The 17,815-nt window shown below is 44.6% G+C and overlaps 1 protein-coding gene across 2 annotated transcripts in view; it reads right to left on the reverse strand.

Moving 5' to 3' along the window:
* STK32A (serine/threonine kinase 32A) overlaps positions 1–17,815 on the reverse strand; it is a 240,116-nt gene that overhangs the window by 106,830 nt on the left and 115,471 nt on the right. For both annotated transcript variants that reach the window (XM_056574872.1, XM_056574873.1), the window contains one exon: positions 4,073–4,246. In XM_056574872.1, the coding sequence (XP_056430847.1) occupies positions 4,073–4,246 (174 nt within the window). The remainder of the gene's footprint in view (positions 1–4,072; positions 4,247–17,815) is intronic.

A 17,815-nucleotide genomic window follows, 5' to 3' on the forward strand; every position in this document is an offset into this window, starting at 1 on the left:
TTCCCAAACTAGGAGACTTCAGCTGTTTCAAAACTACAACTTCCAGCATGCTCAAAATGCCATTGACTGTCAAGGCATCCTGGGAGTTGTAGTATTGCAACAGCTTGAGGCTCCCAGTTTTGAAAACAATGTACTAGTCACTATTTTGTGCCGTCTAAGCCACTCTCCCTCCTCGCATTCCCCTCCTTGTCTCTCCCCTCTTCAAAGACTTGTATGGGTAGCATATAACTTGATGTCTCGGTGAAAAAGAGATATGTATGTTATCAGAGGCTGAACTTAAACCTACAGCACCTAAGGTGAGGATGTGACTGCCCAGCAGGCAACTATTGTACTGCCCTTTTAGACACAGGTATAAGATAGAGGCAGAGGGCCTAGTATAGCTCAGTGCAGTAAACTACTGAGATATGGCATTATCATTTGATTCTTTAAAGAGGTTATCCACCATAAGGTGATTTCAGTACGTACCTGGCAGGCAGTAATGGACATGCTTAGGAAGGATCTGCGCTTGTCTTGGTGCTAAATGGCTATGTTGTGAGATTACCATAATACTGTGAATAGCTTTTGTGAACTGGTATTTCCTTTTTCAGTTTTCTTTTTTTGACTACAAATCCCACAATTCCATTTTCCTCCCTCCCACACATCAGCCACCCCACCCATTGAAACAAAAGACCTGTGGTTTTCAATCAGGGTGCCTCCAGCTGTTGCATTAGTTGCAGATTGATCCCTCCACCCATTGAAGCAGACAGGCTCCCTGTCATCAGCTGACTAGTGAGTCAGGTCTCGGCAGCATTGCAACCTGGGAAAAATCTGAGACAACAGTAATTTTGTATTTTGTTAGAAATAAATATTGGGGGGAAAATCACATAAGAATTGTGAGAAAACCGTCACACACAGGTAAAGACACAATATTATGAACTACACTAACTTTACAGCCCCTGTAGCATAGTCAAATAAAAAAAATTCCTGGAATACACCTTTAAGGCAAGAAGTGAATACATTTAATGTATTATAGCTACTGTTTGTAGATATCGTTGTAAGGAGGCTTGCAATGCATGTTAATGTGCTGGCAAAAAAGCATTTAATCGTCTGTCACTCTTCACTAACCTAAAGCATGACATGACATTAACATCTGTATAAAACTACCAGCCTAGAACTGACTGATATGGACTAATCTCCATGTAATTTAGAGATAAACAAATCATTTCTGTAACATAAGCATTTGTGTGAATGATTTTAGCAGGTGACCCAGTAGACAACAGTCCCCAATAGATTTCTCACAGCTTCTAATGATTTCTTTGACAAAGAACTTATTGTTTCATCTTTCTTTTTTTATTTGTCTGTTCTTGGTTCATGGTTCATGCTTTTGCATAGGCTTTATTATATTATTGAGTTAAGTCACGTCATTGCCAGCAGAAGTGAAAACCTGGCTGTGCTCCTGAATGTGCAGTACGACTTTGCTCATGTCAGCAACATGGCTTCTGTTATCAAAATGATTACTGTATAATGGGTCTGTCAGGTTCCCTTCAGATTCTCAAAGCACTGATGTAAACTGCTTGCGTATACTGGTACACAGCTGCACAAACTCTGTACACTGCCGTACAAGCTTTGGTGGACTATGGGGGAGATGTATTAAAACCTTTTCATGATGAATTGTTTCTCCTATGTAATCCTGCTGAAAAAAAGTAATATACCTGCATGTAAAGTCGGAATCACATGGCGGTAGACCTCCTTGAAAGCCCTATCATGGCCCTATACCAAATTCAGTTGTGTGCATGAGCCCTTACCAAGTGCATTATTTTTCCTGTCAATGGGAAGTTTTAGGACAATTAAAATTCTTGGGTGGAGGGCACAAACCTCCGGTGAATCCTCAGCCATGGTAAAAATCCATGACGAATCTACAGCAAGGAGACATGCTGATGCTTCAAGTATCTGCGACAAGTTTATAATTCTGCTCAGGAAAGCTCTGTAACATGGATGAATAAAATAATGTAATCCATTATAGAGTTAATGCAGAACCATTGTTAAAAATGCACAGCAAATCCAGTACATAATTCACCCCAAAAAATACTACATTCATAGTATTTTGACTATGTGGTCATTTGGCATCATTTAATATAAACTAGAATGACAAGAATCCTAGAAGCCTGGCAGCAAGGTAAAAAGGAAAAAAAAAAAAAAATAAAGTATATAACAGAGTTTCACTTTTTCCTACAGAAATAAGGCATCTGTGTTGTATTTTACTTCCTTTATTTTTTTTTTTTTACAGTTTTGAAGTATTCTATAAATGTGTATTATCCCATGATGGACATTACATAATGCTGATATTGCTGGGGTCCATCTACTAAAATCTAAGTCCTATAGGCTAAGTTTCCACTTGTTTTTTTTTTTTTTTTTCTGGCAGTTTTTGAGCCAAAGCCAGAAGTGTATTCAAAAGGAATAGGACATATAAAGGAAGAACTTATACTTCTCCTGCCTTATGGATCCACTTCTGACTTTGGCTCAAAAACTGCAGTGGCAGATATCCAAAAACTGCCAGAAAAAAAAAAAAACAAGTGGAAACTTAGCCTATAGGACTTAGATTTTAGTAGATGGACCCCAGCAATATCAGCATTATGTAATGTCCATCATGGGATAATAAACATTCCCTCCAATATTGGCTGTCTGGAAAGACAACCTTATAGATCACTTCATGCAGGGCTCAAGTCCTACAGGAACACATGGAAACTGAGCAGGTACCCCATTCCCATTAGTAAGAGTCCTGCAGAACCAGCCCTTGAGTGGAAATCTTGAGTTCCCATCACTTTTATTTCCCAGGACTTGACCCCTGACTTCATGATATTTCAATTCCCAATTAGCCAAGCCAGAGAATATACAGGATTTAGGGGTTGATCGCTGCTGGATGAACAGAGATCTAGATAGGTAAACAGACATTTAGCTAATATAATGTTAATTTCTGTGTGGGGAGGGGTTTGCTGAAGGGCAGATGTTGTTACCCTTAGGGCAGATGTTATTAACCCTTAGTATTCATGATGCCAGGGTGTGGTTATCCTCTACACAACCCAAGGTATGGCCGCTGATTCCTGGAACAAGCGCTGGGCAAATAATCACTCCGATGCAAGGTTCCGAAACAATGGTACTTTACTGAGGCAAACAGATGTTAAAGTATTAACAGCTCAGTTTAGGCCCAAGGAGATGCTCAGTGTACTTCAGGAGGCTTGTTGGCTCGCTGGGACTGTGTAGTGGACTTGGACTCAATTATGCAACCCACGCTGACTTTAGACTTGACTGTGCTGACTAGACTTCTCCCCTGTATTTGTGCTTACCAGGCTTTGACTTTCACCTGCAGGTGGTTCCACTGGTAGTGGCTGCGTGGCTAGGCCTTGGTCTCCCTTAGGAACACCAGACACTCTCAGGTCTTCACTTGACTGCAGCTGCACTCAGAACTAAACTGGCTAAGCTACCTCCTCCCTGCTATATAAGTGAGCAATTTGGAGGGGTCCAAAAGGTCATCAACAAGTCACCTGGTCACTGGCACCTTCCATGGTTACACAGGCTTAGCAACAATATTTAAAGACAAAAATGCCTCAAAAGATTAACCAACACATTGCGTAAGAAAATATTGTATATTAACACTTGACAGTCCATAAGAGCGATGTGGACCCAGGAGACACTGACAGAGAATCCACCACACAGGACGGATAAGTGTACAGGAGGACAATTCCTGTACTGGGCCACCACATCTGTCTTTACTATGTCAGGCTGGGTTCTCACATAGCGGCTGCCATGTGGTATAGATGCAGTTGCAATGTGATCATAATGGCACGGACAGGATTGACTTCAGCCGCAAGTTTTTTTTACCTGTCATTGGCTGCTTGTTTTTGCTGCTTGAAGTCAGTTTGAAAACTGTACTAAATTACCCTACAGAGCGGTTTCGGCTGCACCATGGCCGATACATAAAAACCTGATCTAAAACTAACCATTATTGTCAGTTGTAATGTACATAAAATGAGAACATATTCTGAATACCAGTTAATACATCAGCAAATGCATGAAAACAGAAAAATACACTCACCTATGAATGATATTTTTACTCTGCAAGTAGTCAAGTGCCATGGCAATTTCACAGATGAAGAGCTTGACCGAGTCCTCACTAAAACGAATATTTTGCTGAAGATGGTATCTAAGGTCACCACCAAGGAGAAGATCCACAACCATAAACATATCCTCTTCATCTTGAAAGGAATACCTAGATGATAGAACACAAAGAAAAATATTTATATGGAAAAGTTTCCTCAAATCCATAAACAAGAAATGATAAATGCCTCTGGATCCTGCACAATCCTTAGTGCACAACATTATTTTAAAAGAAATTTTGGCGCAAAAAAGTTTACAGAATGGCCCAGATTTATCAAACTATGTGAGAGCAAAACTGGAGTGATTTTCCCACAACAACCAATCACAGCTCAGCTTTCACTTTACCACAGCTCATTAGCTGAGCTGTGATTGGCTGCTGTGGAAACCTTTCTACAGTTTTTCTCTCACACAGTTTGATAAATCTGGGCCAATATATTCAAAGTGTTTTACAAGAGAACGATCGAAGGTTCACACCAGTTTTGCAAAAGTGGGCTTGGCTATGTAAATTTAATGTTTTACATCATAATTTTTAAAGGGGTGAGAGTCCACTTTACATCAAAAAGAGTTTTGTTTTTTTTTCTTTATTTTTTGGGGGGGAAAATATGTTATTTAATCAATTATTGAAAAATAATTATTGCAGAATGGAATTAAAAGAAAAATATTTTTTTTTCATGGTCACTGCACCTGAACTGAACATTTAAGCCCTAGAAATATTTTATTTATACAGTTATCGCTTGTCTTGGCATTAGTAATCATGGAATATTACATGAGATGCTTCGGCCACGATTTTCCGAGATGCAAAATTTGGCGCCAAACTCTGCAATTTTGGCACAGAAAAAATTCAATATGGCGGCAACAAAAAATAACGTTGGCGCGAAAAAAACAAAAGTGGCACGGAAATTAACTCTCTCATTTTCACATTTTCAAAGCAGCACAAGAGACCTTAGAGACAAACAAAGGTGTGATTAATATTGATGTAACAGAAATTACATTAGTTTTTGAATATCTCCCCCAGTGTTGTCAATATGTTCCAAATGTAAAATATACAGTATGTCCAAGAGTTGTTTGTATTGGCATAGCATTTTTACATGGAAGTCAAGTGAGCCTAGGAAAGTACGATGTCTTATTTTAATCTAGAGTCAGTACCTAGCAATATGGAAGTGAATACAAATGAAGACAGATGAAAAAACACTAGTACGGAGTTAACAAAGATACAATACAGACACGAATAACGAAATAAAGAGGGAAAGAACAGATCTATATCTATAAAGAATTCCATATATTTTCCATATCATGACAATAATGAAATAATCGCTATGTATTGCAGGGTCCTTCTGGCCTTTGATATGTGAGAACTACAGGTAGTTTAGTTCAAGGGCATGTTCACATTCTGTTGGAAAAATCCATTGTTAAATCTCCCCCCATGTCTATAATTTCTACTGCAGATTATCAAAAGCTGTGTAAGGACTGGGTTCACACCACGTTTTGTTAAATACGGTTCCCGTATACGGCTGGGTGGAGGGGGGGGGCGGGGCTTAATCGCGGCGCCCGCACTCAGTCGTATTCGGGAACCGTATTTAATGTATGTCTATGAGCCGACCGGAGTGAACCGCAGCCTCCGGTCGGCTGCGTTTTCGGCTGTATGCGGTTTCCCGACCTCAGGCAAAAACGCGGTCGACCACGTTTTTGCCTGCGGTCGGGAAACCGCATACGGCTGAAAACGAAGCCAACCGGAGGCTGCGGTTCACTCCGGTCGGCTCATAGACATACATTAAATACGGTTCCCGAATACGGCTGAGTGCGGGCGCTGCGATTAAGCCCCGCCCCCCCTCCACCCAGCCGTATACTGGAACCGTATTTAACAAAACATGGTGTGAACCCAGCCTAAAGTAAGAGTGGTGCAGTTGCCCATAGTAACCAATCAGATTTCTTCATTTCTTAAAAGGCCTCTGAAAAATAAAAGAAGCGATCTGATTGGTTGCTATGGGCAACTGGTCAACTTTTCCTCTACACTTTTGATAAATCTCCCCAATAGTGTTAGGTTTCTGCCATGGATTCCTACTTTGTATGTGATGGATTTTGCCATGATTTTAGATTACACCAATAGGGTCCAAAAGAGTTGTTGTATAGGGTCCAAAAGGGTCTGTGTACCAGCTATGCAACTATCCACAAAAAATAAACCGCACCATATAAACTATGTTCTGCATTCCTATTAAAATAGCAGCTTAGAGGTAAAATACTTGCATATTTCATTCATATTCTGCACCAAAACCCACAAGAAAATTAATTGTGTGAACATATCCTAAAATTCTGCAGCCTCTTGTCTACAATATCAGAATAATGTCAAAATAAGCAAAGACGACGTTACTCCCCCTTTCATTTAAAAAAGCAAATATTCACTTTCATGCTGCCTGAACCACAATTCCTCTGGGTGTCCCTTGATAGTGTCTCCTTGGTTCACAAGCTTTGATTGATAGATTTCTTCCTATACTCAAACCAACGGAGATCTATTAAAGGGGTTATCCAGGCAAAAACTTTTTTATATATATCAACTGGCTCCAGAAAGTTAAACAGATTGGTAAATTACTTCTATTAAAAAATCTTAATCCTTTCAGTACTTATGAGCTTCTGAAGTTAAGGTTGTTCTTTTCTGTCTAAGTCCTCTCTGATGACACCTGTCTCAGGAAACACCCAGTTTAGAAGCAAATCCCCATAGCAAATCTCTTCTAAACTGGGCGTTTCCCGAGACAGGTGTCATCAGAGAGGATTTAGACAGAAAAGAACAACCTTAACTTCAGAAGCTCATAAGTACTGAAAGGATTAAGATTTTTTTATAGAAGTAACTTACAAATCTGTTTAACTTTCTGGAGAAAGTTGATATATATAAAAAAGTTTTTGCCTAAAATACTCCTTTAATCAAGGCAAGTGGGGCAGGGAGAAACTGCTGGGGACCACCATGACTCGTGGTTAAGCTAGCATGAAAGTGATGACAGGTTTGCATTAAACAATAGACTTAGGATAGAAAATCCTTTTATGATGTATGGCTTACAAGGTTAATATTGTTCAGTCTAGTTTCACAAAATCCCATTTATTTTGCAGTGCTTTCATTTTCACACTTTTAAATAACTAGACCAAGCACTTTTCACCTTGAAAATCCCAATGGAAACATTTTTACACATCATTATTTTTCATCTGTACCTTGAGAGATTTCACATTTAGGGATAAACTTTGCAAATGCAATGTGGAATTCACAAATGCTGGAACAGTTTATTTAAATAGGGTCAAAAAGTAAGTGAAAATGATATGTATAAAAGAAGAATGTGATTCTACAGATTGTTACAGTAACTGTGTAAGAGATATATATATATATATATATATATATATATATATATATATATATATATATATATATATATATATCACAAAACTCAGCATGCAACAATGTAAATCACACCTGGCGGAGCAGAGAATCTAGTCTGTGTACAGAAGACAAAACAACCAGAAAAAAACTGAAAAAAGGCTACAAAAGGGTTAAAAGAAACAAACATACACAGACAGGAAAGGATGCAAAAGGATGAAATAACTGAAGTAAACGGATGCAGAAGGATGTAAGTTGTCTGTTAAAATAACAGACAACATTAACGGACCCAGAACGGGAGACAAAGGCTGTGTGAACTTAGCCTAAGCATATAGATCCAGATTTATCAAACTGTGTAAGTGAAAAAATAGTGTGATTTTCCCTCAGCAACCAATCACAGCTCAGCTTACGAGCTCTGGTACAGTGAAACCTGAGCTGTGATTGGTTGCTTTGGGAAAATTCCTTTATCTTTACTCTCACACAGTTTGATAAATCTGGGCGATAGTAATTAGTGTCACAAATAGTCGCAAATAGTCACCAAGAACCTGATTAATTCTTTCCACTTGCCCATTGGATTGGGGATGATAAGAAGACGAGAAGTTTAATTTGATTTTAAGTTGATTACAGAGAGCCCTCCAGAATTTCGACACAAATTGAACGCCTCTATCTGAGAAGATATGCGTAGGAAGCCCGTGAAGGCGAAAAATGTGCACAAAAAATTGTTTCGCCAACTGAGGCGCAGAAGGAAGACCTGGATGAGGGATAAAATGTGCCATCTTGGAGAACCGATCAACGACCACCCAAATAACTGTGTTGCCATGGGATAAAGGTAAGTCAGTAATAAAGTCCATACCAATCTGAGACCATGGTCGCTCAGGAACAGGCAGAGGATGGAGGAGACCAGCAGGCTTCTGGCGAGGGGTCTTGTCCCGGGCACAGACTGTACCAGGCCGCACAAAATCAGCAACATCAGCTTCCAGGGTAGGCCACCAATAAAAACGAGAGATGAGCTGGACGGATTTTTTGATGCCAGCATGGCCTGCGAGGTGTGAGGAGTGTCCCCACCTGAGAATCCTGAGGCGCTGGCGTGGAGAGACGAAGGTCTTCCCTGGAGGAGTTTGTCTGATGGAAGCTGGAGAAGTGGAGATCAGACAGTCCGGAGGAATAATGTGTTGCGGGGAAGCTTCCATTTCAGAGGCATCCGATGAACGAGAGGGAGCGTCAGCCCTAATGTTCTTGTCAGCGGGGCGAAAATGAATTTCAAAGTTAAAACGGGCAAAGAACAATGACCACCTAGCCTGGCGAGGGTTCAGCCGTTGGGCAGGCTGAAGATAAGAGAGATTCTTGTGATCAGTGTATATAAAAACTGGGTATTTGGATCCCTCCAGCAGGTGCCTCCTTTCCTCAAGCGCCAATTTTATGGCCAGTAGTTCTCGATCACCAATGGAGTAGTTTTTCTCCGCCGGAGAGAAGGTCCTAGAAAAGAAACTCACCTCCAGTGAGAAGGGTTTAGATGGATCAGGTCTGGAGAGTACGGGAGCAGAAGAAAAGGCAGTTTTGAGATGATTGAACGCCTCTTCCGCATGAGGAGGCCAGGACTTAGGGTTGGCGTTTTTCTTGGTTAGGGCCACGATTGGGGCCACAATAGTGGAAAAATGTGTAATAAATTGTCTGTAATAATTGGATAGCACGAAAGCCACCTTTGACCTTTCGGATAAACGTTGGATAGCACGGAGTCCGGAGGGGCGTGGCCAATCCAATACGGCTGATAGTTTGTCTGGGTCCATTTGGAGTCCCTGGCCAGAGACTAAGTATCCTAGGAAGGGAAGAGATTGACATTCAAAGAGACATTTTTCCATTTTGGCATATAATTGATTGTCCTGAAGTCTCTGAAGAACCATGCGGACATGCCGGCGGTGTTCTTCTAGGTTAGAAGAAAAAATCAAAATATCGTCCAGGTAGACCACAACACAGGTATATAGAAGATCACGAAAAATTTCATTTACAAAGTCTTGGAAGACGGCAGGGGCGTTGCAAAGCCCAAAAGGCATAACCAGATATTCAAAGTGTCCATCTCTCGTGTTAAACGCGGTCTTCCACTCGTCCCCTTCCCTGATGCGGATGAGATTATGTGCACTTCTTAAGTCCAATTTGGTAAAGATGTTGGCACCACGTAGGCGGTCAAAGAGTTCCGAGATAAGAGGTAGGGGATAGCGTTTTTTTAAAGTGATTTTATTAAGTCCGCGGTAATCAATGCAAGGTCGTAAGGAGACGTCTTTTTTGGAAACTAAGAAAAATCCAGCTCCGGCAGGGGAGGAAGACTTGCGGATAAACCCCCTTTTTAAATTCTCTTGGATGTACTCCGACATGGCTTGTGTTTCCGGAGCGGACAGAGGATAGATTCTGCCCCGGGGTGGAGTAGTACCAGGGAGGAGGTCAATGGGGCAGTCATAAGGCCTGTGTGTTTTTTGCAAACAACATCAGCATAGTCCAGATAGGCCTTGGGGAGACCTGGTATCAGAGGAGCCATAGGGTTTTGACTGACAGTACTGGGAGCAGACATAAGACAGTTCTTGTGGCAAGTAGTACCCCAGTTCTTGATCTCCCCGGTGGTCCAATCGAGGGTTGGGGAATGGCGTTGAAGCCAAGGTAGACCAAGAAGAATTTCCGAAGTGCAGTTAGAGAGGACCAGAAATTCAATCTTTTCGTGATGGGGTCCAATGCACATTAAGAGGGGTTCCGTGCGGTAATGCACAGTACAGTCCAATCTTTCATTATTAACAGAGGTGATGTAGAGGGGTCTGGCGAGACTGGTCACCGGGATGTTGAACCTGTTGACGAATGAGGCCAAAATAAAATTTCCTGCAGATCCAGAATCCAAGAAGGCCACAGCTGAGAAGGAGAAGGTAGAAGAAAAAATCCGCACAGGCACAGTAAGACGTGGAGAAGCAGAGTTCACACCTAGAGCTGTCTCACCTTTGTGCGGAGTCGTAGTGCGTCTTTCCTGACGTGGAGGTCGGATAGGACAATCCTTCAAGAAGTGTTCGGTACTGGCACAGTACAGGCAAAGGTTCTCCATGCGGCGGCGTGGCCTCTCTTGAGGTGTCAAGCGAGACCGGTCAACTTGCATAGCCTCCACGGCGGAAGGCACAGGAACGGATTGCAGTGGACCAGAGGAGAGAGGAGCCGGGGAGAGAAACCGCCTTGTGCGAACGAAGTCCATATCCTGGCGGAGCTCCTGACGCCTTTTGGAAAAACGCATGTCAATGCGGGTGGCCAGATGAATAAGTTCATGCAGGTTAGCAGGGATTTCTAGTGCGGCCAGCACATCTTTGATGTTACTGGATAGGCCTTTTTTGAAGGTCGCGCAGAGGGCCTCGTTATTCCAGGACAATTCAGAGGCGAGAGTACGGAATTGGATGGCATACTCGCCAACAGAAGAATTACCCTGGACCAGGTTCAGCAGGGCAGTCTCGGCAGAAGAGGCTCGGGCTGGTTCCTCAAAGACACTTCGAATCTCTGTGAAGAAAGAGTGTACAGAGGCAGTGACAGGATCATTGCGGTCCCAGAGCGGTGTGGCCCATGACAGGGCTTTCCCAGACAGAAGGCTGACCACGAAAGCCACCTTTGACCTTTCAGTTGGAAATTGGTCCGACATCATCTCCAAATGCAGGGAACATTGTGAGAGAAAACCACGGCAAAATTTAGAGTCCCCATCAAATTTGTCCGGCAAAGATAAACGGAGGCTGGATGCGGCCACTCGCTGCGGAGGAGGTGCAGGAGCTGGCGGAGGAGATGGTTGCTGAAGCTGTGGTAGAAGCTGCTGTAGCATCACGGTCAGTTGAGACAGCTGGTGGCCTTGTTGCGCTATCTGTTGCGACTGCTGGGCGACCACCGTGGTGAGGTAAGTGACAATTGGCAGCGGGACCTCAGCGGGATCCATGGCCGGATCTACTGTCACGATTCGGCTGGCTGGAGGTGGATCCTCTGTGCCAGAGAGGGATTGGCGTGGACCGTGTCGGTGAACCGGTTCTAAGTTGCTACTGGTATTCACCAGAGCCAGCCGCAAAGCGGGATGGTCTTGCAGCGGCGGTAGCAACCAGGTCGTATCCACCGGCAACGGCTCAACCTCTCTGACTGCTGAGATAGGCGCGGTACAAGGGAGTAGACAAGAGCAGGGTCGGACGTAGCAGAAGGTCAGGGCAGGCAGCAAGGATCGTAGTCAGGGGCAACGGCAGGAGGTCTGGAACACAAGCTAGGAACACACAAGGAAACGCTTTCACTGGCACAATGGCAACAAGATCCGGCAAGGAAGTGCAGGGGAAGTGAGGTATTAATAGGGAAGTGCACAGGTGAAGGTACTGATTAAAACCCATGCGCCAATCAGTGGGTCAACGGCCCTTTAAATCGCAGAGACCCGGCGCGCGCGCTCCGGGACAGCACAGACGAGTCTGGTAAGCGGGTCGGAATGCGCATCGCGAGCGGGCGCGTCCCGCATCGCGAATCGCATCCCGGCTGGGGACATTATCGCAGCGCACCCGGTCAGCAGGTCTGACCGGAGCGCTGCGAACAGGAGAACGCTGTGAGCGCTCCGGGGAGGAGCGGGGACCCGGAGCGCTTGGCGTAACAATTAGTAGCCTACTTTAGAGGGAACATCAATATACTGGCCGAATTACCTATAGAATATGCCAACATATACCGCAAAGGATCCGTGCAACGTATCCTACAATTGACAAAGTTCAGTCATTTTCCAATGGTATACATTTATTATGCTGGACTCAAAAGTGCACCTACTTAAGTAGCCAAGAACATTAGGTACATTACTTATCTGATGAGAATGTGTTGGACCACTGGGTGAAATGGCAGGACCACGGGTGTAGCGGTGTGAGTGGTGGGTTCAGATGGTATTAACCCCTAGTGTTCGTGACGCCAGTGTGGTCTTCGGGTTCCGTAACACCACACGCACGGATTCTCCACTATCCCAATTGCTAGAAGTGAAATGAGAGTCCACAACCAGTTATGGTAAAACGGAGACTTTACTGAGTAGAAGACAGGTGTAATTATCTTCACAGCTAAGGCCAGAATTCCCAGAGAGGCGGCCAGGACCCAGAGGACCTCACAGCTTGCTGGACCAATATACTTGTAGTTAACTTGACTTGAAATTAGACTTGACTTGACTATGTGCAGGACTTGACTAGTTTCAGTGACAGCAGACATAGACTTGAGACTTACTGGAGAGACTGTAGCATTTGGGGTTTTCCAGATGCTGCTCACTTGCACCGAGATCTCTGGTGGTTAAGCTGGTGCTCTCTGGTAGAACATGTGACAACAAATCATGTGACTGCATAACATAACATTTGACAGACTTACACAGGTCCTCTATACTACCTATACATAGGGATCCTGTCTATGCATTAAAGTGACACACACACCTTTATAAAACCAACAGGGGGAGACCTTGCAGGGGAGCCCCCAGGTCACTGAGGGACTCAACCTGACAGGTTTTTGGCGACATTGATGACTCCGTTAACTTGATCATTCGGAGTAGTTTCATTTCCCACTTGAAGTTGTGCCCACCAGGGCTCAGGGGGACTTTCAGTAAAGCCAGGAGTCACTTGGGCTGTCAGTTGCTGAGCCACCTTGTGTTTTGATAGGATTTCACTTGACTCTAGAAGATACAACTGGGCGACCAGAGTGTATTTTGGTAAGACGGTAGCCACACTGGACAAATTGACTAGTGGGACTGGAACTCTCCCGTTGGTAACTGTGACCAGACTTCTTGCTGCTCGAACTAGAGGATGATCTTCTAATTGCATAGGCTCTAGCAGGTCTTGATAGTCCTTGTTTCTCACTCCAGGATGTGCACGTCACCAAAGGATTGTCTCTGTGTTGGGTTGCAAGGTCACCGAATTGATGTCTTGAATTCGCACTTTGCAAACTTCACCTCGCCGGTTGGCTTGTAGAACCTTTAAGTGGTGCTGCGCAGCCTGCTGGCCTGAGGGGGACATGTGGGAGAGAGGCCTGCAAAGAATCTACAATGTCAGCAAAACAGTGTTTCATGATATTCATCCCCAATATGAACTCGGTAGACCCTTTATCATACGCATCGGTTACAATCACTCCCTACCCTTTAAGTACATGCTTTCCCAACTGAATTATTGGCTCCCAATATCCATGTCTGGGTATTGGTTGCCCGTTACTCGCCACTACTCTCAGGTCAACATCATCAGGTTCACACAATACACGAGCATCCCAATACTTATAGAAAACATTTTCAGGGATAGTAGACACTTGTGACCCTGTATGCATCAACGCCTCCAACTGTACACCTTCCACAATACCCTTTACATAGGGGTGACATAACGTCATAGTCCTGACTTAGGACATTCAGAAGTTATGACTTCATGCTGTTTTCCTGGAGACCGGTCCTTGATCCCAGGGGGAATTCCGTTTAAACCTCTGCAGTGCATTGTCCAGTGTCCAGTCTTGCTACAGTGAGAAAAGAAGGGTCTATTACTCCCAGAATACCTATCAAGTGAAGGAGCACAGTGACTGGGATTATATGGGGCAGGAGTAGAAGGAGTGTCTCTAGGCAAGGATTGCTCACGGGAGAGTGGAGCAGGAGCTTGGACTGCGGTGACTGGCAAGGTAGTTGCCACTGGGGTGGAGACAGGTGACGGTGGTGATATGGGTTTGGCTACCGCCCCTAGTGGCTCTTGGACAGGTGTAAAGGGTGTACAAGCTTCCTTTAGCTCAGTCCCAGACTCAATCACTGGTATAGGCAGTCTCTTGAAAGCGGGGAATGATATGTTGGGATTTTGGACCGCTAACATTCTCAGTTGGGCTTTGTCTCACTTATTAAGAGCCCCATCAATAAATCTTTCCATAATCACCTTGTTGCCCTGCTCAGGAGTTATATTATTTAGCTTTTTAACAGTCTCTAGGGCATTTTGTAAAACTACTGCATAAGCTATTAGAGTCTCACCTGACCTCTGACGATGAATGTGACTCAAATACCTGATACAACCCCTCGAAGATCTGCTCTACCGTCACCTTCTCGGAGGCGGGCTAGGTGCAGACTTCCTCAAGAGCTGGTCCTTGTAGTTGTCCCGTGAGCAGATGGACCTGTTGATTAGGAGGGAGAGAATAAAAGACAAAAACTCTGCATCTTTTCCTTGAAGTCTCTCAGGGTGAAGGGGTCTCCATTGTAGGTAGGGAGGACAGGGTTCCCCATGAATATCGGTGCAGACACTGGAAAATCAGGACTGTGAACGTGGATGGTAGGCAGGGCTGGCAAGATCTTCTTGGCTACTGAAGGATGAGCAGTTGGTGCCTGGTGTACCGGCCAAACCTCCGCTACATCTGGAGTAGGCCGAGGCACTTCCGTTGGTACCCGCTGACTAGGTCAAACCTCCTTGCTCCTAAGAGAAGGCCTGGGAACACTCTCAGATTACTTAGGACTTTTCCCTTTGGGTTGCTGGCCGGTCATCGTCCTCTGTAGTGGGATCAGGTGACAGGCCTTCTCGGCCCCGAGGAACAACCGTTGCAAACGGTCAATGATATCCGTGAAAAATTGTGCTGTCTCTTTAAGACTCTTTGGGTGCGCTGTATCTTTAAGATGATTTTCAATATGCTGCAGCGGCCTGGTCAGTATTGGTTGGGACCCCCCATATAATGCTTTCCCCTTATGCTGCTGCAAACCTTCAGGGATGCTGCTAGGCACTAAAGGGTGAATATAAGGGCCTCCCGGTATCATCGACTTACTTCTTTCAGATGTCGGCATTTGCAGAGTCTGCGCTGCACCAGGTGCTGTACCAGGACTTACAGAGCCGAACGCAGCCACAGGGATTCATTGCACGGCTGCGTCCAGGGATCTTCCTGCTTTTGTCCCTTCTGCAACGGGCTCCGGTAAAATGGCTGCCAGCCAGAAGAACGTCATCAGTGCAGCGCTGACTTCCGGTCCCGCTGCAACAGGAGGCGGATCTGTAATTCCTCCTCGCACACCAAAGAGGTAGTTACCCCTGGAGACTGACGGGACGGAGGTGCGACCGCTCCCGTGCGCAGGAAACACCGAACTCTGTTTAACCCCCTCAGGTACAGGATTTACACTCTTAGCAGTAATGGTTAACGGTCTTTTTTTCACCTTCCCCATGATTTTTATCTGCGCCACAGTAATAACAGATTTTAGCAAGACAGTCCGTACACTTTGCTGGTGCACACTTTTTCACAATGGCATGCAATTTTGACTTGGACACAGTTCAGACTTGGGGGGGAAGGACTTGCGGCAACTTGGTGGTTAAGTGGTTAAGGCACACACCCATATCCTGTTCATGACGCCAAAGTTGTGGTGGACCACCAGGTGAAATGACGGGACCACGGGTGTAGCGGTGAGAGTGGCGGGATCAGATGGTATTAACCCCAGGGGCTGGATGGTATTAACCCCTAGTGTTCGTAACGCCAGTGTGGTTTTCGGGTTCCGGAACACCAGACGCCCAGATTCTCCGCTATCCCAATTGCGAGAAGTGAAATGAGAGTCCAAAACCAGTTATGGTCAAACGGAGGCTTTACTGAGTAGAAGACAGGTGTAATTATCTTCACAGCTAAGGCCAGAATTCCCAGAGACGTGGCCAGGACCCAGAGGACCTCGCAGCTTGCTCTACCAATATACTTGTAGTTTACTTGACTTGAAATTAGACTTGACTTGACTATGTGCAGGACCTGACTAGTTTCAGTGACAGCAGACATAAACTTGAGACTTACTGTAGAGACTGTAGCGTTTGGGGTTTTCCAGATGCTGCTCACTTGCACTGAGATCTCTGGTGGTTGCTGTGCTCAGTAAAGACTGATGGTACAAGAGCTAAGAGAGTGAATTGTAATGGCCACCCCTTTATATAGTGGGGGCTGGACTAAAGCCGTTGGTCAAACTGTGGGTCATAGGTTAAGCTGGTGCTCTCTGAGAGAACATGTGACAACAAATCATGTGACTGCATAACATAACGTGATAGACTTACACAGGTCTTTGAGACCTCCCACAGGCCCTCTATACTACCTATACATAGGGATCCTGTCTAGGCATTAAAGTGACACACACACCTTTTTAAAACCAACAGAGGGAGACCTTGCAGTGGAGCCCACCAGGTAACTAAGGGACTCAACCTGACAGGCCCTAAGGGTAGTACAGGACCATGTCCTGTACTAGGATATCACAAGAACATAGCATATGCCACTACAAAAACATGCAACATATAAACGTTAGTGCAGAAGACCTTGCTGTAGGAGGGGCACAAACAGAAATTGCACTTGTGGAATGTAACTGAGGAGGCTCAACCTCTTCTGTGCCACTTTAGGTTTCATAGTGTAGTGGTCATATCTGCCACATAAGACAATCAGAATTATATATACATACAGTCAGGTCCATAAATATTGGGACATCAACACAATTCTAAAAATTTTGGCTCTCTACACCACCACAATGGATTTGAAATAAAACAAACAAGATGTTCTTAAACTCCAGTCTGTCAGCTTTAATTTGAGGGTATTTACATCCAATTCAGGTGAACGGTGTAGGAATTACGACAGTTTGCATATGTGCCTCCCACTTGCTAAGTAATGGGACAATTGGTAATGGGACAATTGGTAGATAAAAGGTCCAGAGTTCATTTCAAGTATGCTATTTGCATTTGGAATATGTTGCTGTCAACTCTCAAGATGAGATCCAAAGAGCTGTCACTATCAGTGAAGCAAGTCATCATTAGGCTGAAAAAAACTAAAACAAACCCATCAGAGAGATAGCCAAAACATTAGGCGTGGCCAAAACAACTGTTTGGAACATTCTTAAAAAGAAGGAATGCACCGGTGAGCTCAGCAACACCAAAAGACCCGGAAGACCAAGGAAAACAACTGTGGAGGATGACCGAAGAATTCTTTCCCTGGTGAAGAAAACCCCCTTCACAACAGTTGGCCAGATCAAGCACACTCTCCAAGAGGTAGGTGTATGTGTGTCAAAGTCAACAATCAAGAGAAGACGTCACCAGAGTGACATATAGGACCCCTCCAAAGTCTCCCCCAAATTAACCCTGGGATAAGCTAGCTAGCCAGTTGAGTCTTAGCCGAGGAGCAGTAAAGTCAAGACCTGAGGGAGTGTCTGGGGTCCTTGTCTCCGATTCGGCTGGCTGGAGGTGGATCCTCTGTGCCAGAGAGGGATTGGCGTGGACCGTGTTGGTGGACCGGTTCTAAGTTGCTACTAGTATTCACCAGTCAGGGGCAATGGCAGGAGGTCTGGAACACAGGCTAGGAACACACAAGGGAACGCTTTCACTGGCA

This window comes from Hyla sarda, chromosome 4, assembly GCF_029499605.1.
Source record: "Hyla sarda isolate aHylSar1 chromosome 4, aHylSar1.hap1, whole genome shotgun sequence".
Classification (NCBI taxonomy): Eukaryota; Metazoa; Chordata; class Amphibia; order Anura; family Hylidae; genus Hyla; species Hyla sarda.